Source organism: Chanos chanos, chromosome 7 (genome assembly GCF_902362185.1).
Source record: "Chanos chanos chromosome 7, fChaCha1.1, whole genome shotgun sequence".
NCBI lineage: Eukaryota > Metazoa > Chordata > Actinopteri > Gonorynchiformes > Chanidae > Chanos > Chanos chanos.
Window position 1 is genome coordinate 28363566 of NC_044501.1, and position 23924 is coordinate 28387489.

Consider the following 23924-nt stretch of genomic DNA (forward strand, 5'->3'; position numbering starts at 1 on the left):
GTCACCACCCCACCCCCTTCTCCTCTCCAGCCCATCAACAGTTGTTTATGGTTCACCTCACCTCCCTAATTCAAATGGTTGTATTGTTCTAATTTCATGTACATCCTGAGTAAGTTATTTTGTTTCATTGTGGAGTTTCTAAAACATCTAATAAAGAAGTAAATAAGTTCACTTTTGGATGTGTGTCTTGCTGTTGTGGGCCTAGTGTTGCCATCTGTAGTTTTAACCTTTGGACAAATTCAAGTTCACAGAACTAACAATATTGTGGCGTCTCTTAGGAGACGCACTATGTGATATGTGCATTCTCTGCTATGTTCAAGTCTACATGCCAGAAGGTTTGAAGACCCTTGAATTACCATAGAAAACCTGACTATATTCTATGGTCTATTTTCTATTGATTGTTATAAATATTTTGACAGATCCGAACGCTTCATATAAAAACACTAGAGGGCACATGATACACAGTTGATCCGGACATTACAGTTCTTCAGTTACAATTTGAGTAATGTAGCGCCTGTATTTAAGTTATCCTCCGTTTCAGTATAATTCATTTTCCACTTTTTCTTAGATTTTTTCAATGATTACTCAGGTGGCGTTGGTCTGAAACCTCTGGTTGTAGCTTATTTCACTTAAAAAATATACATTTTATGCTGCTAAGGGAATTTGGTAGGAACTGAAAACCCGAAACTAGTCCCACGTTTATTACGCCACCTTGAGTCGAGTGGCATCAAGTTAACTTCCTCATCTTTAGCCTGAAGAAAGATGCATGCGATTTCTTGGAATTAATATTGACGAAATTCTGCAAAATCATTGTTGAGAACACCACAGTTGAAGCTGCATGCCTTTTCTCGGGGTTACGGAATATGTGTCGCTTGAACGGAGTTTCTACGGATAAATAGCGACTGTCGGCGTACTTACTGATGACAGGTGAACCCATCGATGCAAGTATTTCTTGGCTCGATTACCTTGCTCTCTACGTCGGTGAGTTTGTTTTAAAATGGCGTCGGAAGCATCGAAACAGGTACCGTGTTTTATTGTATTAAACCTGGATAAACTTACTCCTTTCAAATTTTTTAAATCTAAGTTAATCGTTGTCACTTTTAGGCTATTGTTCGCTATAATGTGACATGGCAACTTCCCGTTACTGTTTATCCTTTAGTTGTTTAGCTTGTTGAAACTGTAAACGTCACCCATCACGCGAAAGAACAGAAGGCACTTGCTAACTTATTGTAGTGATACTTCATAGCCCAGCGCCGGAAAAAAAAAAACATTTTGTAATGCTGTAATGCTTAATACGTTTATGTGTTGATATGACTATGTCAACTATAACTGATCCTTTTAATGTTTTTGCTTTTATGATATGCTTGGTTTAAACGGGAAAAAAATATTTCCTTGCATTTCAAAGAAGCGCTGTGACGCTTGAGTGGAGAAAGAGCCTGAAGGCGCGTCGTCATGGAGCGCAGGAGGGGTCCGGAGCTACACGCAGAACTGGTATCCTACCTGTAGCATCAACATGGCACATCTCTCTGATGATCCATACGAACGGAGCGGAGACAGTGCCGCTAAAGATGGTAGGTTGTGTTACTTCTGAAGGACATTGTCCAGCGCGCGCAACAAGTGTAGGATAAGCAAAATTTCCACCTCACACACACACACGTGCTTAATATTGGCTGAATGCTTTTCGGAGTAAATAATGATTAATAAAATATCCCTTTCCACGAACTTTAATGTTTCTGAACACTATTGTTTTTAAAGTTTCTCTCTCTCTCTGTGCCTTCAAAGGGACTTGTATGTTTATTGCCTTAGGTTTGCACAACTGCTGTTGACCTGTTAATCAAGCTAAACTACTAGAGCAGTGACATAAAACACAATCAGTGGGAAAAACATCCTTAAATGACAAAACTGAAGCAGTAATAATGTAACCTGTCAATTTCACTCTGACTCAGTTTAACACTGTAAAGGCAATTGTCATTGCCCTGATGTGGGTGAAACAGCTTTTGTGTCCAGTATAACTATAGAACTGGATTTTCCTGTCCACTTCTTGGATGGACGGTTTTTAATCTATCCATTTGAAAAACTACAAAATATAAGATTATACAATTTTAAAAGCAAAATAGGATAATGATAGTATTTCATTTGTAGATGGGGAATATATGCTTTAACTGTTGACAGAAATGTGTTTTTTTTATGTAGTCATATAATCATTCCATTGCTTCTGAATAAGATGATGATGATGATGATGATTAAAACAAAAACTGCTTGTTATAATCGCAGAATATGTTTACAAACATCTGTTAAAGTAAAGACTATACACATTAAAATACTGCCTGTATGCTAGAGAGAGATAGAGAGGGACAGAAAGACAGACAGAAAAGAAGCAGAAAGAGAAAGAGAGAGAAACAGAGTCTCTTGAGATGCGAGCTGCTAAGAAGGACAGGTCTGAACTCGTTGAGATTAACAACAGCTCTGATGCTGTAAAATGCATTATACACATCTTAAAAATCAGTTTTACTTCTGCTATACTGGTCTCCACATACAGGTATACCTCTATACTCTCTCCATTCTAATATATTATAATGAGCTAAAGCGTGCTATTCTGTGTTATGTCCGGTAAGCAGTGACTTGATTAGTCACTGTAATAAAACCTACCGTAAAAATGCGGATAAAGGTTCATTGGCAGCTGGTAGGTGGTTACTTACCTTTCTTTGTGTATGGCTGTGTTTTGTGAGACAGGAGATGTGGTATGTTGACCTTGATTGGCTGTATATTTGCTGTTTGTATGGTGAATGCTTGGCTAGCTGATCAGAGCGGGGAAGAACTGCCCGCCAGGGAAGTGAAACCATACACCTCTATTCCACCTTCTGCCTGAACAGAGAAGTGAATAGTGATTATTTGATGCTCTGTTGTAGTGTGAAGGGAAAGGAGTATAGGCCTACTTACGTTTAATTTATTTGTTCATTCCATTATGTGACTTCAGAAATATGGTATTTTATTAAAAACATTCCAGAGGCATAAAAGGAAAAGAATTGGGGGGGGGGGGGGGCGAAATTAGAACCTGGAATCGTAACTCTGCGGGAGATCATTAGGGTGATTAATGTCAAGTTGCCACAGTAACCAGTGTTGACTTTCTGCCGGGGTGACGGTAAGACGGGAGCGCGTGGTGGATGTTGATTTAAAGAGCCGAGCATCTGTTTCGTTAGTGCTGCAGTTTAGGAGCGCAGCTTGGCTGTTTTTATCCGGCCTACCCGGCCAAAGTCCGTGTAGAGTCACATGGCTACCCTGTGAGCTGGCTTGAACTTAACTTCTGCAGTCATGGGGTCAGACTCCAGATATGAACCGAGGTCTCCTGGCATAATCATTTTATTTGATTTTACAGTTTTGTTGGGGTAAAATGAATGCAATTTCAAGGCTAATTTGATGATCTTGTCTCCTTGTTTCGGAATTAAACAACGGAAATCCGAGACAAATTTAAGTTATATTTTGTTTCATTTTCTTTTATTGTGTAATTAAGGATTAGCCACGGCATTTTGCCTGTCTTGCCCTATTTAGAATCGGTTTTCTAGTTGTTGGTCTATGTCACTGCCAAAGGCCATTTTTCCCCCTCTCTTTTGATGGGACCTGTTGTTCCCTAGGTCAGGGGTCTAGCAGGACGTGATGTGGCATAGTTACAATATGTATATTTGTGTATTGTTGCATGGTATATGTTACTATAGTTACCGTATGTATAATTGTGTGCTGTTCCATGGCATACATCACTGTAGTGACAATATGTATAACTGTATGTTGTTACATAGTTTATGTTACTATAGTTACATTTTCTATAATCGTGTTGTTACATGACATACATTACTGTAGTTACATATGTATAATTGGGTATTGTTACATTACATATGTTACTATAGTTACAATGTGTATAACTGTGTATTGGTACATGGCATACGTTACTATACTTACAGTATGTATAACTGTCTGTTCTTACTTCATCCAACACTGCTAATCAAAGATGTCCAACTGTGTATCTCCTCCTCTTTTTTTTTATTTTTTGCACCTCATTTCCATTTTCTCTCGAGCGTTGCTAGACCGCAAAGCTTTGAAAATGAGTAGCCTTAACACTCAGAGCTGAGAAGGCATCATGCTCTTTATCTTAGATTAAACAGTTGTCCTTTTTCTGCAGCTGCCTGATCTCGCCAATCGCAGTGCTTTCTGCGCCGCTCATTCTAGAATTTTCTCATCCAACTGAGCCCAGTATTCACAGCACTCACTCACTAGCTGCAGTGTCACGTTGTGTGTGAGCTGTTTGCATTCACATTTCATTGTGCAGTGAGGTTATTAGAATCTAGGACGTAGCACCACAGTCATTCCACAGTGTGTTCGAGCACTGAAACTGTTTCACTGTTGTACTGGTTTGAAACATGCTATATGCCCAGTACCTAGTAGCAAGTGGTGCACCACTGGTATGACTCAGTCTGCACGGTTTTCGGATATCTTTATTCACGCCCTTGCTAGCACATATGTAAGACTGCAGAATGGACGTGGTAGTAGTCTCCGTGACGACATTAAGTGGCTTGGCTTGAGATTAGATACTGGTGTTAAAGAAATGGGGAAACCCTAACCGTTAGCCTCTGCCTGTCTTTAATTCAGCTGTTACAGTCTGTCTTCTTCTTAGAAAATGTGTGAACTGTTTTCAGACTAGACTTAGACTGCTGTGTATCTTTTGACTTTTTTCTCCTTCCTCGTGTTTTGTGCTCTCACCTGCAGGCTCTCTGACCTCTGTAGAGACTCACTGTGGAGACTTTGACAACTGTTTTTGAGAGGTGTGTGTGTAGATTTTCCTATATGGGTGGAATCATGTGGTTTGGTCCTTTCAACATTGTGACAGTGGAGCAAGTCATTTCAAAAGAGCTTACTCAATTCAAACGGTTCAAGACAATTTGTGTCTTATGTCAGAAACTTAGCAGTTAGCTTCTGGGGTTTTTTTGTTTGTTTGTTTGTTTGTTTTTTAAATCATGACTCATTCCAAAAACACACTCTTAAAAATGTGTCCAGGTAATTTTGGCCCTAAAATGGGAAAAGGAATTAGAATCTTATTATTAAGTAGAACTGTGAACTTGTGACCTATAAAGGTCTTAGTATCTCAGCAGGAGTGGTTACTTACTGCTTTCAGTTTTAATTAACAGCCCATCTGAGTGAATAACTGATTTAAAGACCTTAGATCTAGATCTAGACTGGATTCTCAGTTTGATCAGTAACAGAGATATTAGAGTTTTCTCCTTTTTTCACTTTACTGCGCCTACCATGGCTTCACCCTTCAGCCTTTCATTGTCTCTGAAAAGGAATATTAAGACTGACAGCATTGAGTGTGTGTGTGTGTGTGTGTATGTGTGTGTGTGTGTGAATTAGTCATGATTTTCACAGTTTGAATGGTTTTTATTGTCTTCAGTTGGTGTTTTTATTTTGAGTGCCTTTTCATTTGCAGTTGTTTGCCTGCCCATCAGTACCACCCATGAACTATAAGTTTCATTCTTCTTACACTACAACTTTTGGCACCTTCTGCCCCCCCCCCCTCCAACCACCAACCCTTTGTCCCTTCAATCCAATCCAGAGACCACCAGCTTTAGACCTCACACACACACACATTCACAGTATGAACCCCACGTTTCACACACTGTCAAAACAAAAGGAGATGGTAATTTGATAAATTGATGATTAACTCAAAGATGGAGAGTATAGATTTTTAGCTTGCAGTTATTATATCTATAGCTACCACTGGAACATGGGATGAACATCCTAAAATGTCCTGATATCTCCTTCAGAGACTGTCGTAATCTGTGTGGATTTAAAGCCACCCCCTGTTTTACTGTTGTGAATACTTCTGATTTTTTGCAAATGGTTCTGTGGAAAAAGGGATCAAAATACCCCGGGTTTTGTATGTTTCAGTAGCAGAGAGCAAGAGATTAGGCAGATAAACTGTTTGGCTGCCGATTTGACCTGCATATTAAATGTCACAGAATGTGTTTTTTGCTGCATACCTTGTGCTGTGTTTCTAAATTTGACACAGATTATCTGACAGAGGAAAGTCAAAAGAATACTTTGCGCTGTATATTTCCCATTTAAATGTAATGAAGCCAGACTCTCTGTACAGCTTTTCAGCCTTGGACCTGCAGGTCCTCGGATTGCAGGCCGGTTTTAAGATTTGGTTTCAACCCAGTTAGTTCTGAGATCCTCTTTCATCTCATTACCCTCTCTGACCCCTTTTTATTTCTCCTTTTTCTGCTCTTTTGTTCCTGTTATCTTGTGAATCATGAAGAGCTTGTGATATTTTTTGGGCTGGGAGGTGGGATGTGGTGGGTGTGTGACTGGGGTAGGGCGGTGTGGGTGCGTTAACACATCTCTTGGTTTCTAGGTGAGCTTTCTCTGCGTGAGCAGAATTAAAGCCACTCGGGAAGTCGGCCTCTGATCCTTATCTGAGGGGAATTAGTAAATACTGTTTAAAGAGGTCTTCCCGCAACAATCACGGAACTCATCAGCAGGCATTTATGATTAGATCAGTCACCATCCCCTCAGAACAAACTTCTCTATTTGTGTGTGTGTATGCATACAGGCAGTCTGTGAGAAATGGGAGAAGCCATTGTACATAACCTGTAACTCTATTCGGTCTAACTCATGTTATATCTTCATTCAGAAATTAATGATATAATAATATTTCATGTTATATCTTCATTCAGGTTCCTCAGGCTGTGCTGCAATGGAAAACGGCAGTGCCTTTCATCACAGTTCTCCTGTCCCTGGACCAGTTATCCATAATCACAATGCTCATCACTACAGCACACCCACTGATCCCAGGACTCACCCCTCAATCCCTAGCTACAAACCCTCTGTGCTCTCTGGCGCCCCCTTCGATGAGGAGGACCGGAGCAGCCAGACCTCTCAGGACTCCGGCATCCCCACCCTGGAGATCAACCCCCCAGAGCACATTCACGTCCGACCTGCCATTGGAGAGCCGTCCCTGGGCACCCAGCTGGACGACTGCCCCGCAACGCTGACCCTCGAGCCTACGGACAGCTCCCTCCGAAAGTCCTCCACGTTCCCCCGGAGCGGCTTTGACACGGTCCGACTCTTCAGCCCCAGTGGTCCTCATGGACGAGGGGGTGGAGGGGGAGGGGGAGGGGGTGGGGTTATGGGCGTGACGGGGACACTGAACCGCAGTGACGACATTTCCGTGTGCAGCGTGTCCAGCCTTAGCACAGAACTCTCAGCCACGCTGTCCGTCAGCAATGAGGACATCCTGGACTTCATGGTTACCTCTGAGTCCAGCGCCATCGTCACCCTGGAGACGGATGACTCCGCCCACTTCTCTGACATCGCGCTGTCCTCACCCCTCGATCACAGTGAGCTCTGGAGCCCTCAGCGACAGCCGGTAGGGGTCACGCCCCAGGAGGAGGTCAGGCCGAAACGTCTGAGTCCACTGGCCAGCTTCTTCAACAGGTACCGTGACGTACTTTTAGAATCACCACTGTATGAGACTGCATGGTTTTATCTAAGTTCACCATTCACAGAAACCTAATTAATTACGTTAACTTGGTTTCAGTGACTGAGTTTTTTCCTGTTTTACCGTAAATGTTCTTACTTACACTATTTGAATGTGCATGTTTTTCTCAGGCTATGGAGTATACACAGCCAAATACATTGTGGGACATCCTCCTTATTGTCTTTAGGAGTCAACCTTTTAACACATTTAAATATTGAAGTCGAAATTGTTTTGGTCCCTGACAGAGCAATACTTTTCAATACACCTCCACTTTCATCCACCTGTTACCTTCTGTGACACCAGAGGTGAGGATTTAGGCTGTTTACATTATCCTCTTAATGCATGAGAACCAAAGCCATGAAAAGCAGTTGCTCCCGTTCGATAGCTGTACATACAACACGTTTTAGAGAGGGCAAGGCCGCCTGAACTGGAGGTTAAACAAACACTGAGGGGTTTTACACAGCTGTAAAAACTCTAGTTCCGTCATAAATCTGTCAGCCTCCGGTTTCCTGGAGATGGATAGGTTTTGCTTTTTACTGACCACTGTACACTGCATACTGCACATGGACTGAAATTTTGTCTTGTCTCTGTCTTAGATTAATTTGACCCTTTAAATGTCTCTTATTCAGGCTTAACAAGATGCGTTGTTGATTACTACATGTAAACTACTCCCGTAGTTTAACTCCAGTTGTTTTAAGCGGCATGCGCAGCTAAGCTATTTACATATAAATTAGAGTCGCTTTCAGTTATTGCTACCTGCTTGCAGCAAGGTATATTGTCAGAGCTATCACTCACGTTTGTTATCGTACCAAGTGTGGACGTGATTGTAGAAAGCACTAAAATGTGGATTGACAACAGTATTTAGCTGTAGAGTGAACACAGCGTGTGGGAACTAGTTTATTTATCACTGTTTGAATGACTGAGGGGCAGATTGACATGACAGCTTTGTTATGGAATAGGTGTGGTTTGCTTTCTTTTAAGATTCAAATGAATGTCATATTGTATAATGGAAACAAAATCCCTGACATCTGTTTGCAGAGTGATACTGCAGCTGTTAAACTGAAGCAGGCTCTTGTTGGTCTGAGAAACAATGTAAACAAAAGTTAAGTGAATGGAATGATATATTAAACATTTTAGAAAACAGAGAAGAGTGAACCGCGAGTGAATTTCTGAACAAGAAGTAGATTCATTTAAAAGTAATGTGAAAGGTTAATGTGAAAGCAACTCGATTTGACTTAGCCACTCAAACAAGTGTCGTTTAAAGTCAACAACATTCATAAAGGACAAGCCTCTCCACACGAAACACACTTAAGCAGAACTCATTAGTGACACGCCTGCCACCCCACGCGCGCGCACACACACACACACACACACACACACACACACACACACACTCATAAAAAAGAGTACAAACACACTGAATGGTGCACCTCGCCCATCCTGTTAGATATCATTGATACTGTGGTGTTTCTATTGAGAACGCATCATTTGATTTTCAAGCACCATTAATCTTACTCAAATCACACTCTTTCCAGGGCCTTTTATTTTTTACCTGTGTGAATTTGTTTATGTAGAGTTATATAATGATTATAATATATATATATATATATATATATATATATATATATGTATGTATGTGTGTGTGTGTTACCTTTCTATTTATGTATCCATCCCTCCACCTATCCATCTATCTATCTATCTATCTATCTATGTATCTGTCTGTCTGTCTGTCCATCTATCTGTCTAGCTCTCTCTCTCTATGTCTGTGTATGTGTATATATATGTGTGTGTGTGTGTGTGTGTGTGTGTGTAGGGAGACACAGGACAAATTTCAGGAGACAAAAAAGCGAGTCGATTCAAAGAGGCAGAGGCATTGGGGTTGAATAATTAACGTTTTGTGCGAGTTTGTTGTTATGCAGAAAACAAATGACAGGGCTGTGTGTGTGTGTGTGTGTGTGTGTGTGTGTGTGTCGTGATGAAGATGGTGAGGATGATGATACGGTTTGACAGTGACTCTGTGGGAAAGGCATTTTGGCCCATGATATCGGAACATGTACAGACAAGAGACGGTTGCACTCCATTTACACTTGTGGGAAAAAGATAAACGCGCACACACACACATACAGAGGGAGAGAGAGAGTGAGTGAGTGTGTTCTTAAAAACCGTACACAAGCACACGCAGTAAACACTCTGTGAACACTCACCATTGACACAAAGCCGACTGAGCTGAAAAAATCGACAGGCTTTTGTTGACATGTCCTCCGCTGGACACTCTGCTGAAACTTTATGTGGCTGAGAAGTGAAAACTGGGGTCCTTTACCAAAGCCAGGTATCAGGGATCTTGTGTCTGACATTTATGTCCTGGCACTGGACCATGGGAAATCTGAGAGCAGCTTCACTACATAAGAAAGATGGGACAAGAGATGTACCTCTGGAAAATGTGCCCCTGAGGAAAACAGACACCCTTTCATTTATTGCACTGCAGAGGTCTTATATGTCTCTCTCTCTCTCTCTCTCTCTCTCTCTCTCTCTCTCTCTCTCCCTTTCTTTCTTTCTGTCTTTCGTTCTGTCTCTCTCTCTCTCTCTCTCTCTCTCCCTTTCTTTCCTTCTTTCTTTCGTTCTCTCTCTCTCTCTCTCTCTCTCTCTCAAAACATACTTCCAAGTCTAGCAGATGGAGGGATATGAACAAAGTCTGTTTGTGCTCGTCTGTTCTCCCAAACACAATCTGCTATTCTGGGAGAGCAGAGTGGGAAGTGTTTAGTTTACCCTGCAATAATACACAAACACACACACACACACATAGAGAAAAAAAAACGTCATCCTGTGATAATATCTGACCATTGGCAGGGGTTGGATTTTGATGGAAATCCTGGCTTTGCTGTGATGTAATATCACCCTGTCCATTGTTGTCAGTCAACATATGAGTGTCTGCCAAGTCAGTCTGGTCTTTTGAATAGAGTCCACAGAACACACGCACACATGCGCACGCGCACACACACAAACACACGTATATACACACATGCACACACTCACAGGGCAGTATCACTGCTTAGTCTCTCTGCTGGTACGTTGTGTGTGTATCAGAGTCCATCATTGCTATGTGCTCAATTTCAGTTTTGGCTTCCGAAGAATCTTTGAAATGTAATTATATTTGCAGTGTGGTCTGATAACGTGACATTTTTCCAGACTGGGTTTCATATCCGTGTCGACACTTCATATTCCTAAGTAGCTTGGCTTTGCTGTTTCTTCAAACTAGTTTCCACTTCCCTGTTTTTTTTTTTTTCTATAATTCAAAGCTGTTTATTTGGGCATTCACGGCAAATCTCAGTTCTGTTGCGTTTCTGAGGAAACGAGTATGGCATATAAAAATATGCAGTATAGTGCTGATGAGTTTTTTAGAGATCTTAAGATATTCAGAGTTAGGTGTAATTGTGCCCCGGCTCTGTTCTCTCTGTTAGAGTTCTCTTTCTCAGCATCTCTCCTTTTCTCTTTGGATTCACATTAAAACACACTTGTCAGACTGGATACAGAGAGTAGATAAGAACCCTTCTGCTCTCTGTTCTGAGACCCAGTACTCCTTCACCTGCTGACCCGAAGTCCGTGATGGTCTTTTCTTCTTGTGTGTAAGGTTAATGACAGGGTTTAAGGACTTGAAACTTCAAGTTTTCAGCCTGATTGCAGATGGTTTTGAAGGAGATTTGGGGGAATTTGGGGGAAATGCCTGATTGTTTTAGCACCTGTTGTCCGTTTTAGTTTACAGAGGGTTGTTTTACAGTGGTTGGGAAGGGGGGTTTACCCAGACACGTTTATAGAGACACATATATAAAACAGTTCAGGACCTGCAGATTATTCAGTCAAGTGCTGGTGTTAATGAAGACTGACCTTGTGTTTGTGTGTGTGTGTGTGTGTGTGTGTGTGTGTGTGTGTGTGTGTGTGTGTGTGTGTGGCAGGGGGACATCTTGTTTATCCTGAGTGTGTGGTTTTAGTTTGTTCAAGGTTTTAAGCACGTGCTAGTACCTAGGAACCCCCCCCCCACACACACGCATTCTCCCTACCTCCCTCCCTCTCCCTCTCTCTCTCTCTCTCTCTCTCTCCCTCTCCCTCCCTCTCTCTCTCTCTCCCTCTCTCTCTCTTTCTCTCCCTCCCTCTCTCTCTTTCTCTCCCTCCCTCTCTCTCTCTCTCTCTCTCTCTCTCTCTCTCCCTCCCTCTCTCTCTCTCTCTCTCTCTCTCTCTCTCTCTCTCTACTTTACCTCTTTGTCTTGCTCCGCCCTGTCACATTCCGTGACTTGCAAATGTAGCAGAGTGTGATAAATCTCTCTCTTACAGAACACGTTTTTACCTTTGAGCTGACACTACGTAACATCCAGCTCTCCGTTTTTCCTCGGCTCTGCTCTCATCCCTCACTCTCTCTCTCTCTCCTCGCAATGCACTGACTCTCAGCTCCCCAACTCAGTCAGAATAACGGCTCCTTTGTGAGGAGTTGTTCCTTCTGCTTTCTCTCTCTCTCTCTCTCTCTCTCTCTCTCTCTCTCCTCCTCCTCCCTGTCTTCCCTTGTCATTTGGGAGAAGAACACTTTGTGTTTTTTGGATTACCAGCTGTATAGGAGAGCGAGAGGGGAGAGATTTTTTCTTTTGTAATTATTCAAGCCAGAGAGATTTTTTTTGTTGGAAGTGCTCAGATTGGTTTGGATTTGGATCATGGCAGCACCTCCTCTCCTTCTCCTGTTTGACAGGTGTGTTTTTGTTGGTATCTCACACTTTTAATTTGTTTGCGTGTGTGTGTGTGTGTACGTGCGTGTGTGTGGGAAATAGGGAGAGAATGTGGGTTTTTGGTTTTGTAGTATTTAGTTAAAGTCTTCTAGTAACCCTTACTGGTCATAATAGTATAATCAGAGTTTGAATCACATAGTTTTAGATTTGTATTTTTTACCGGTGTGTGTGGTTGCATGCCCAGCTTCATTCAGTGTGAATTAAGACATGGAAAGGCTCTTTAAATGAATATGAAATTCCTGCGCTTCTTAAAGACAGATGAGTTTGTGACTAGAGGATTTAGTTAAACAATCTCTCAGAGTGGCGTAACATTCAAAGCTAGGTGAACACAATGTCCTCCTCAGTACAAAATGAAATGTTTGATGGCAAATGTTGAAAACCTTCCATTTTCCCCATCTCACAGTTTAATGTCCGTGGCATGGCTAAGCCACGTTTGAATATAATGGGGATTAGAAGGATTCTTTTGATTTCTTTTCTTTTTTTCCCCCGCAGTGTTATGTGTGTGTATAAGAGAGAGAGAGAGCATGAGTGAGACAGGTGAAGTCTTTCATCAGTGACTTAGTAAGATAAAGAGAGCTGGAAAAAGTTTAGAGAAAAATGTTTATGCTCAGCGTTGATCTATGCACTTCCTCGTTTTAGTTCCTTACTGTTGTATCTCTCTCTCTCTCTCTCTCTCAGAGGTTACTGTCGTTCAGTCCTCTATGTCTTCCGTCTCTCTCTCTCTCTCCCTCTCTGAACTTTCCACCACTTCAAGTTCACTTTTCATTTTGCTGAATTTTCTGGTACAGTGTGTTTTTTGCTATACCTTTTTTAAAACAACTTTTCTTTTCTTTTTTTATTTGAAGTTATATGTCCTTTATGTCTCTGTGGGTACATGTGCTGTTGGAATCCACTTCTAGGAAAGGGTTTTGAAAGCGTCTGCCTGCAGGCTTTTTTTTTTTTGCATTCATGATGCAGGTATTTGCAAGCTCTGACAGTGCATGAAGAAAAATTAGCATAGTTTTTCACTTTCTCTCTCTCTCTCTCACACACACACACACCTACGCACACACCCCTACACCTCTGAATACACACGTGGATGTATTCACACTGTAGCTTAATGGCTGGTTAGAGAAAAAGTTGGCATAGCTGTCAGTGTAAAGTGGTATGAGCTTATCTTATTCTATCTGTTTTCCGCTGCTACTTCTTCTTCTTCTTCTTCTTCTTTTTTTGGCTGTAGGAGTGTACATCCTGTTCTGTTGTTATCTCCAGTAGGAATTACATCTCTCACTCACTCTCTCTCTGGAAAGTGTAGAATGATGCCACATTGTATGCAAAAATATAACAAGAATGTTATACACAGGTGCACAAAGATTTAAAAAAAAAAAAAACATTTTGCATAGCAGTTTTATTTGAAATTTGAACCTTTACTGCTTAAAAGTAGAAATAGTCAGCAAGGTTTTCAGCATGCCATAGAAATATTTCCAATAACAAAATGAAAGAAAGAGAAAAAAAGTAATAATTTTAGTTATGATTTTAGGCCGTCTTCTTCCTAGCATATACAGTACAATATTCTTGTACACCACTAGTCTTGATGGCATTTGTGGAACATTTCATTCAAGAAGTGGACTTCGGTTCCAACAAAGATTACCCATTACACTGATGTTACTGATAAACTGGGACTGCTCTTTGCTTTGTGTGTTGTCAGTCACTGTAATGAGTTTAAGATTAAAGCTAAAGCTTGTCTTCTTAGCTTTTTAGTCTTCACCGTGTAGGCTATTCGACGTGATGAAAGTGAAATCAGGTCTTCAGATTCAATTAAAACAAGCTGTCAAAGCAAGTCTTTCAATTAACTGCTAGATATGCCCTGCAGAGAAAAAAAGGGAGATATAATAAGGAATTAACCAAATAAACATCTTAAATGAAGTTAAAAAACGCAATTGTGGACAACTGTCTGTCAGGTACAAACGTACTCTGAGCCCGTTAATTCCTGCAGAAAACATAATTGTACATTACAATTCTAACCCAGCATTCACTCGTCGGAATTAAACGCATTCATCAATTACAAATCTTTTGATTATTATTGTTGTTGTTGTTAAACCACAAAAGAAAACATTTGGTTTTGTGAACCTGTATGACTAAAGCTAACTGCTTTGAAAGGTGGACCTTGTTTACAGCTGATTGCTAACGTATTTCCAGTCGACGTCTGTCCGCCTGTGACAGTATGACAAATGCCGTGGCGGGTCAGTGCGCCTGCTCGGTCATACTACCTCGGGATTACAGATTAATTGGAGAATTCTCAGCGCACTTTTGCTTCGGCAGTAGAGTGATGACGCTCTGGTGCCCTGCCCGCGACGCAGGGATGCGTAGCGATAAAACGCCAGAGCTATTTGTGAACTTTGTGTTTCTAGTTACGCTGCTGATTACATGATGGCTCTGAACTCCATTTGAAGTGAAAGGTCACAGAAAGACTCTTGAAGATTGTGAGCGAACAGGTTACAAGTGACTGCTCGTAGGGAATGCTAGTGTTTTAAATCTTTGTTTAGATTTGAGACGGGGAAACATTTTTTACATTTTGTTCGGAGACAAGAGAAATTTCCACTGACAGATACGTTTGTTTTGCAGAATTCGTGCATTTCAGATAAGCTGTAGTTACTGAGCGATGTTTCAAATCTGAATATATGTGCAAACATTTTAAATATAGAAGCATCTTTGTTTCCATATATATTTTTAACATATTTACTGGGAAAATCAATACGACTCATATTTGCCTTTTGAACAACATATTTCTTTAACTTTGACGTCTTCCTGTGTTTTCTAGGCCGAAAACCGATAACTACTGTTGAAATCTTGCAGGTGCCCTGAAGTGAGAAAAGTGATGCCATTTGTAACATGAGCCGTCTCTGGCTGATACATTTTATGTCAGAGAGGTTCACCCTTCAGTCACAACCTTTCCTTTATTAAAAACCGACTCTCATTTCGGTTATACGCTGCAGCTGATCCGACATAAGGCTAATCTGTAGCAAAAAGTCTCGTGCTTTGCAGCGGCAGGTTTTAAATGACGAAATTCTGAGAGTCGCTAGACACATGAATTTTGAATACGTCTAATTGGTCCGTGGTAATTAGACTCGAATATATCCCCATGGAAATCGTTTGTGATATTTTTAAAAGTTTTATCGTGACTGAGAAACCTGTGGTGGTATACTTGGAAATTCTACTGAAGAAGGTAAAGAACTCTCGGTTCGATATATAGTGCAAATACATGAGTTGCCAGGTATCTATGGTGAAAAAACGTTTCAGAGTTTTAAAGGAGACACAAGAGTTTTGTTCCAGAAATCTGTTAAGGAGCTGTGTTCTACCTCAAAGCATTTTTCATGTAACTAGAGATTGTGTGTGTGTGTGTGTAAGTGGCATGATATTTCTAAATAATGTCAGTCAAAAAAAGACAATCCAAGAATATTTATACAATTTTTGAAAGATAGATAAGACTGATATTCAGATTTATCCAAGTTGTTTCTAAAGTATTTCAAATCTCTACGCGAGCTCTCTTAGCATGAACTCCTAGCGGACAAACATACTTTAGTCAGGTGGCTATTGTTCTGTTGAAGGTCAGCCCTCAGTGGTCTGAGTTCAGTGGAGGTGGGGAAAGTTTCAGCTCTTACAATGTGAAACAGAGGGAACTGGTTCTCAGAGGCCAGCTCTGGATCTCAAGCCCCCTCTCTTGGTTAACAATTAAACCACTCACAGGCTTCTCTCTCTACCCTGGCCTTTAGGCTTGGCATTCCTTCACGCTCTTATCACACAAGTACACATCAGCTCTGTGTGCTCTCCCTTTAAATACATTTTTCCACATTTGAACACTCACACAGAAACACAGAAGGACTTTTTTTTTAGTCACTGGTTTGTGTGCCCTTCTGGGTAAACATGTATGTTAATCTTTCTCTCTCTCTCTCTCTCTTTTGATGTCTCTGTTTCCCTCAGGAGTCTGTTTGCTAAGAAAGTGAAGGACAGCAGAGCTTTGGAGGGACAGAGAGAACCAGGCTGGAAACTGTTTGGCAAAGTGCCACTGAAAGAAAGCTCCATCAAAGACCCAAAAAAGATACAGAAGGTAGGAACCACACACACATGCACGCACAGGTTTGCAAACACTATAAATCTCAACCCTCTGTGACCAGACCTTTTGGCCTTTTTAAACTAAAGGTCATTTCAGGGTTAGACATTCTTGACCTCCTTGTGCCTCACCTCTCAGCACGGCAAATTAGCCAGCACTTAGCAGTTTGTGTTAGGTGAAGGCTGCTTAGTCTCATTTATTCGGCGGACACAGCTTATTAGAGAGACCATGCAAAGTGGCCCTAGTAACTCGTGGTCATGTCATGTGACTGTGTAACTATGACAGCGGGCTGTAGAAATGTCAGAGCCTGTGGACTGGGCTGTAAGAGGACTCGTCGGAGCTTGTTTATTTGTTTGTTTTGCGTTTACTGTCACTCCTTTCATTGTCCTCCATCGGGTCGGAATTCTCCGTCAAAAGATTTGACGCTTGTTTTTGTGGCCGTGACACAAGTGGCCTTTGTGCCCTGTGATCTTAAATTATGGTTTTTGGGGGTGTTTTCTTCCAGCATTTTCGTCCTTAGATGTGTGTGTCCACAGCTGAATGTGGGAGCTGGATGTGGCTGGACAGGATGTCTGTGAGCGTTCTGTAGGCTCGCTGTGATCGCTGTGATTGAACTGATGGCCGGAAACTGTGATGTTTTACTTTGCCACGCTCGTGTTTAGCTCGCAGCGATGACGTCTCCTGTTGCTAAAATAGTCATGCAGGTCTTGTAACTTCACTCAGACACACAAAGGCCCATAGAAAAGAAATGAGACGTGACATTAGATTTATTTCGAGCTTTGGCAACGCTGTCACATGCCTCCGGTGTGGTGTGTTTCTCTGAGATGAAGCAGAGAAACATACCTCTCCCTCTCTCACAAGCAGAGAAACATACTTCTCCCTCTCTCACAAACACCCACAGATACACACACACACACACACACACACACACTCTCTTTACATACCTTTGCACTGGGCTCTTGGGCAGCCCTTGTAATTAACCCAGAGCTCTGTCCTGTAATTAAGCAGTGGAAGTCCTGGATGCTCTGTCTGAGAAATGGAGGTCATTACTGTCTTAGAGTCTTAGAGACTGAACTACAGATCTCTCTCCCATACTTGCCCTGTCTCATTCCCCACTCACCGCAATCAGCATTCTCCTACTGTAATGTCAAAACTTGTCTCAGCTCCTACCAACCAGAGTTCCTCGTCGCCCACTCTCCTTGGTCGTTTGGTAGAGAGACGTTGATCAGGCACATGATCCTCTACAGAAATGAAATATACTCGTTTGATTTTAAATTTTTATGTTTAGTACTTTGTTCTGAACTGGAGAACCGTACCCGCTCAAATCATAGTCTTTGAGATGGGCGTTCGGCTAGTTTTGCCTGCCTGGCATTCCGTAACGAAGCTCAGTTTTCCTGGTGTTCGTACCTGTGTGAAGAGGAAGGAGAGATTACACAGCACAGCTCACTCGAGTTTCTGCCCTACATCCGCGTGTCTGAGCAGATTAGACAACATCTCACTCTACTCAGTCAATAGTTTATTGTTTTTTTCTGTTCTTATAGTACTTTTTTTTGTGCAAGTGTTTTATCCATATGACTCCTTATCACATATTCGTGTGTGTTTGTGAGGATGTGTGCGCGTGCATGCATGTGTGTGCGTGCGTGCATGCGTGTGTGCGCATGTACTGACAGCGTGTTGGTCTTTCCAGTGTGTTTGGGCAAAGTGAAGGTGTAGTGCAAGATTTGCTGTCTAATGGTTTTTGTATTTGACAGTGTGTGTTTGTGGACACCATTACTTTCTAAACCTGATGGCGAGGTTACATCCAGCTCATCTGTCAGCTGGGAAATGCCTCCTGACAAATTGCAAAAGTTATTACAAAAGCAGTTTAAGCAAAACTGGGCTGGAATGTGTTATCATTAATATCACATGACATGTGTGTTCATTTTTGCGTTCAGGGATTTTAAATAGTTTACACCCATACTTCTGGCTTTCAGACGTTATAAAAAAATTCTATATTACTGGATATTTTCTCAGTGAATTTACCATTTCTCAAAAAAAAAAAAAAAAAGAAATCAGTTACCATTCCATTGAATCACCCTCGTGAAAACAACACAGGCATCTGCTTTCATCCTAAATTTTTTATGTAGCTTTTAATGAAAAGAAGTCCCTGCTATGAGAATGTTATTAGAGAATATTCTAGAATGTTGTTTCTAATTCAGACTTGATGACACTTAATTGGGCCGTTGAGTTTCAGCAGACGGCGTTGTCTGGCTTCTCCTGCTTAGGCAGATGGACTCAGTGTCCACTGATACCCACACACACTTCCTGCTCCTGTCTCTCTCTTGTCGCTCGCGGTAACCATATCCGTGACGAAGGAGGGTGAGTGGCCCGGCTTAAGTTACAGCGCCATTGTGTCACCGTGACAACACTTCAAAAGAATACCACTGAGTCCCAGACTTCACATCCCAAAGCTCTTGTTTTGTTTAGTTTTCTTTAGCTGTTTTGTTTTGTTTTTTTTGTTTGGTTTATTGTTGCCGTGGTTCTTTGACATCTTTTTCCTGTCAGCTGATGTTGTTTATAGTTCACCCTGTGCAATAGCAACAAAGAAATTCATGCAACAGTTTAAAAATATCTTTTGAATGTAGAGTCCAGTTTGTCATATGTTCTGGGGAATGATGATGATCTGTTGTTCATAAAAAACATATTTTGTACATCTGGCATGAATGATCCATGAAGAACAACTCTGAAAACACTGAAAGTTATTATTTTGTCAATAATAATAATAGTTATTATTTTAAGAGGTTTAGATTTAAAACATTATTTTACACTAGCATTAGGGGTTGTAAAGAGGGTATTACAGAAAGTGATTCGAAATTTGAGGTTCAGCATCACCGTGAGAGGACGGTTCATTTCTCTGAAATGAGATTTCTTAAATGTACAGGATGTTTTATCAGGACATTTCATCACCAGGGAACCTGTTTCCTAGTCTGTGAAGCCCGTAGGACTAGCTGTGTGTGTGTGTGTGTGTGTGTGTGTGTGTGTGTGTGTGTGTGTGTGTGTGTGACTGGAGTACCCATGAGAACAAAGCCTGTAAGACTGACATCACAGCCTCTGATGCTGGGCTAATTTCACCGGAGCAGCTCGGCACTCTGAACACGGCTCTAGACACAACCAGCCGATCACAGAGAGCACTGATCGCAGCACACTGCACTGCCTGCACGCTCCTTCTCCCCTGCTGGCGGCAGTTGATTAAAATGACTCGATGAAGTCTAGGACATCTGTGTGCCTCTCTCAGAGTGCAGCGATGGTGACTAATCACACACACACACACACACAAGCAGAGAGAGAGAGAGAGAGATCAGATTCACTGAGCTGCACTGATGCTGCCCCTCTCAGAGTAGCGTCAGTGTGCGCATGCTGAGAGGGCGGAAAGAGAGAGCTAGAGAGAGAGAGAGAGAGGGCGAGAGAGAGAGTGAGAAAGAGAGAGCGAGAGAGAGAGAGGCAGGCTTTAGAGTCAGCATACAAGCAAGAAAAGAACGGGGAGACAGAGAAAGAGAAAAAGAAAGAGAGAGAGAGTGTAACAGACTAGGATTGAGAGACAGCATGTGATGGTATCATGCTGTCTGCGCTGTCTGGGGTGTGTCCGGTCCCTCGGCCTTCCTCCTCTCTCACCTCCTCCTCTTCATCAACATCCCGCCTGTGTGTGAGTGTGTGTGAGCGTGTGTGCCGGCCGGGCAGGCTGGGAAGTGCAGCCATGATGGAGCCTGGAGTTTAAAACGCTGGACTCTGGATGTCTCTACAGTGCTGCGTTCATGGTGAGTGTGAGTGTGCATGTTTCACTTATGTCTGTGAGAGAGGAAGAGAGGTCAAACAGTAAATTTGTAAATCTCGCATGTCGTGACTCAGTGGCAAATGATTGAGCATGTTTAATGTGTGTGTGTGTGTGTGTGTGTGTGTGTGTGTGTGAACGTGTCAATAAAAGAGCAGTCATTCACAATGTCGGCCAAGTTCCCTTTAAAGACAGAGAGAACTTGGCTGGATCTCATTTTCATTCTTACATGCACGAGTGATACGTGTTTCTTTGTTCGCTGACTGACATCTGGCAGTCAAATGTGGGTCATTTTTTTTGAGAGAGAGGGAGAGAGAGAGAGAGAGAGAAAAGGGGGTATGGAGACTGCTGAAATATTTATCAGTGAACGACCTGGGTATGGATAAGGTGTTCTCTCTGGCTTGGAAAAACAGAACAATGCAAACTTATCTCTCTCTGACCTCCCTTGTTTCTCCAGTGTTCGGCTTGGATTTTAAATGATTGAGTTAATATTATACTTTTGATATTTTAGTCTGTTTGTTTAGTTCAAAAATATCCGTAGTCTTTGATCATTTTAACTTATCTGAATTGAGTAAATATTGAGAATGTAAAAATATTGGTGTCAGTGTTTAAGGAGATTGAATTTTGGCTCTTGCCCTCTAGATCCCATGCAGGGTCTAGACTGTGAATGAGGTTGCACATTTTGGCCTCAGTGCCCTGTGTGCATGCGAGTGTGTGTGTGTGTGTGTGTGTATGTGCATGTTCACAGACACTTCCTAAAGGAGTCAGTTGACGTGGACCAGCCAGGTCTCAGCTGTGGCCGCATCACACGCACACACACACGCACACACCCACACCAGGCTGGCCCTGCGGGCTATGATAACCTCAGTGACTGCACTATTGGCAGCAAACGCGAGCTGAAATGTTTTCCATGCATTAGCTCCACTGGCCCTGCTCTTTGCACAGCGTAATTCTCTCTGGCCAGATAGTGGTGTGTGTATGTGCGTGTTTGTGTGTCTACAGTGTTCAAGCCGCATTTTACACTGTTTTTGGAACCTTAAAGGGGCACCAATTAGGGCTGAGCGATATGGACCAAAAATCATATGTTGGTATGTAGGGTGAATGGCGATACACAATATATATCTTGGTATTTTCTACAAGGTGGGCTAAATGTTCGGTTGTAAGTCAAAGCCACATGTGAGATGTCACAAGCACTTTTATTAAAACAGACTGTGATCAAAATAAAATGCCAAGACAGGGTTTCAATCTGTTTGAAAATATACAACTGCAAAACATGTAAATGAAAAATTAAATCAAATAAATAGAAATAGGCCTACCTTTGAGAAAGCTCCTTCAGTTTCTTGTTACCAAGAAGCTACTAAAGAAGCCAAACTCTAAGCTAAAGAAGTTACTAGTGAAACACAGTGAAACACAAATTGAAGATTTAATGGTTTATTCCTTAAGTTTAAGAGTATTGCTCCTCTTACTGTACTTTTAACATCTGTGTACCAGAAAGCATAAGACTTCATTTGTAAGAAAATGATTGCGAACGTGTTTACATTTTTTCCTACAATCAAGCTGGATATCGAGGTTATGTTGCATCAAATTTTAAATGTACGGCAATAAAAATTTACAACAATAATTCTGTTCATATAGACATTTAATATACATTTCGTATCATCCGTACCGTTTATTATCAATTTATTTGGGCCAAGGTATACAGGCAAGGCATCAGTAACGCAAACTATATCGATATAAACGGTATTGTCTCACTCTATATCTCGTTTGAAAATATATCGATATACCTTAGAAAGTCGATATACCGCCCAGCCTCAGCACCAGTTAGAGAAAACACGGGGGGGGGGGATCTACAGGCAAGAGCATAAACTATTCAATTAAGACAATAAATACATGTGTCCTGCCCTAATGCATCATGTATTGTTGTTTGTCGTTGTTGTTGTTTGCTGTTTTTAGAGTGTGTCTGACTACGGGACAGTGAAAGTGATTCCGGAGGCTTCGTTGTTTTTCGGGATGGGGTTTGTGAAGTGCTGACCCGTTCAGTTATTATTCTGGTGGACTGATGCCACCATTTCCTTGTTCCTGTGGAGATATCTGATCCACAGTGAACAGTTTGGATTCTCTCTCAATGTGTGTATCAGAAGTAAACTGAAATAGACTTCCAGTGTTGGGCATTTCCCGTTGTCAAACTGACGGACAGTTTGTCGTCTTAATCTGTGATCACAATATTACAACTGAGGTTTTTTGAATATGAAAGTAAACTCTGGAAAAACATTGGCAATTTTGAAATCTGGGAGCATATTACTGCCTTCCTCTTCTGAAATGCTGTCAGGAAGCTCAATTATTTTATTTTATTTGTTTATTTTTTTTCCTCTCTGTTGTGTCATGGTACATTACAGTTGATGAGGAAAAGTTAATAGCAGTCATGGTAAACACTTGCAGGTAGCACGCATGTTTCTCAGGAGACCAGTAACCTACGGATACTGTTGCCATGGGAGTGAGTAAAAGCAGTGGTTACCTCTTGTGATTCTTCTAGTAAAGTTAGTCAAAAATAAGAAAAAAAGAGAGAATGAACTGAATTTTAAGCCTTTTAATGCAGTGTCTCTTCAGACGCTGATAGAATGAGAAGAAAAAACAGAAGGGGCAGAAACAGCAGACATATTAGTATAAAAAATTATATTAACCGGAAGGGCATTATAGGAGGTTTTTGATAGGAAAACCCTGTTTTATCAAACTGGAAACAAAAGAGCAAAACAGAAGGAGACAGACAGTGAGTTGGATGGGAATGCCATGTGTCTTTTAAAACTCTCATTTGAATGATTGTAACTGGACTTTGGAGTGAAGCAGTAGTTTCCCTGCCCTGGTCATTAGCAGGTCCGATGGGAACTAACTGTGTGTACAGTGGGTCTTCTAATCATAGATGACTAATCCTACTCACACAGACACGCACACACACTCTCCCTCACACACACACACTGTCTCTCACACATGCACTCACACACACACACACACACACACACACACACACACTGTCATACATACACGCATGCTCTCATACACACACTCTCTGTCATACACACACACACACACACACACACACACTCTCATACAAACACTGTCATACAAACCCAGTCTCATACAAACACTCATACACTGTCTCTCTCTCTCTCTCTCTCTCTGTCTCTCCTACACACACACACACACACACACAGCGTGTGAACAGTGTTTGACCTTGGCTGTGAAGGTGTAAATGCTGCAGTGCTGCTGATGAAGCATTCCCTTTATCCTTCCCTCTCAGATCTGACTCACTACTTCATACACACACACACACTACCTCATGCACACACACACACACACACACACACATACACATACTCACTACCTCATACACACACACACACACACTACCTCATGCACACACACGCACACATACACGCATACTCACTACCTCATACACACACACACACACGCACACATACACACATACACACATACTCACTACCACACACACACACACACACACACACTACCTCCTACACACACACTCACTACCTAATACGCTCTCTCTTTCTCTGTGTGAATGTGTATGTGCGTGGGCTCACATGTGCTTTTGTTCTTGTAATTAAGGCTGGTGAATGGAACAGGTGCACTTCCATAGAAACGTGTTGCACACTGCTCCCTGTCCTCACACAGAGGCTAGCCATGCTAGCCTAACAATGTCAGCATCTTTTG

The 23924-nt window shown here is 41.7% G+C and overlaps 1 protein-coding gene across 1 annotated transcript in view; it reads left to right on the top strand.

The window, feature by feature from the left end:
- Nucleotides 1-982: 982 nt before the first annotated feature.
- The window catches only part of tbc1d14 (TBC1 domain family, member 14), a 36680-nt gene continuing 13738 nt past the window's right edge, over nt 983-23924 (top strand). Inside the window, exons 1-4 of the mRNA XM_030779707.1 lie at nt 983-1021; nt 1406-1571; nt 6726-7485; nt 16258-16384. Coding sequence (XP_030635567.1) covers nt 1514-1571; nt 6726-7485; nt 16258-16384 — 945 coding nt within the window. The 5' untranslated portion in view covers nt 983-1021; nt 1406-1513. The remainder of the gene's footprint in view (nt 1022-1405; nt 1572-6725; nt 7486-16257; nt 16385-23924) is intronic.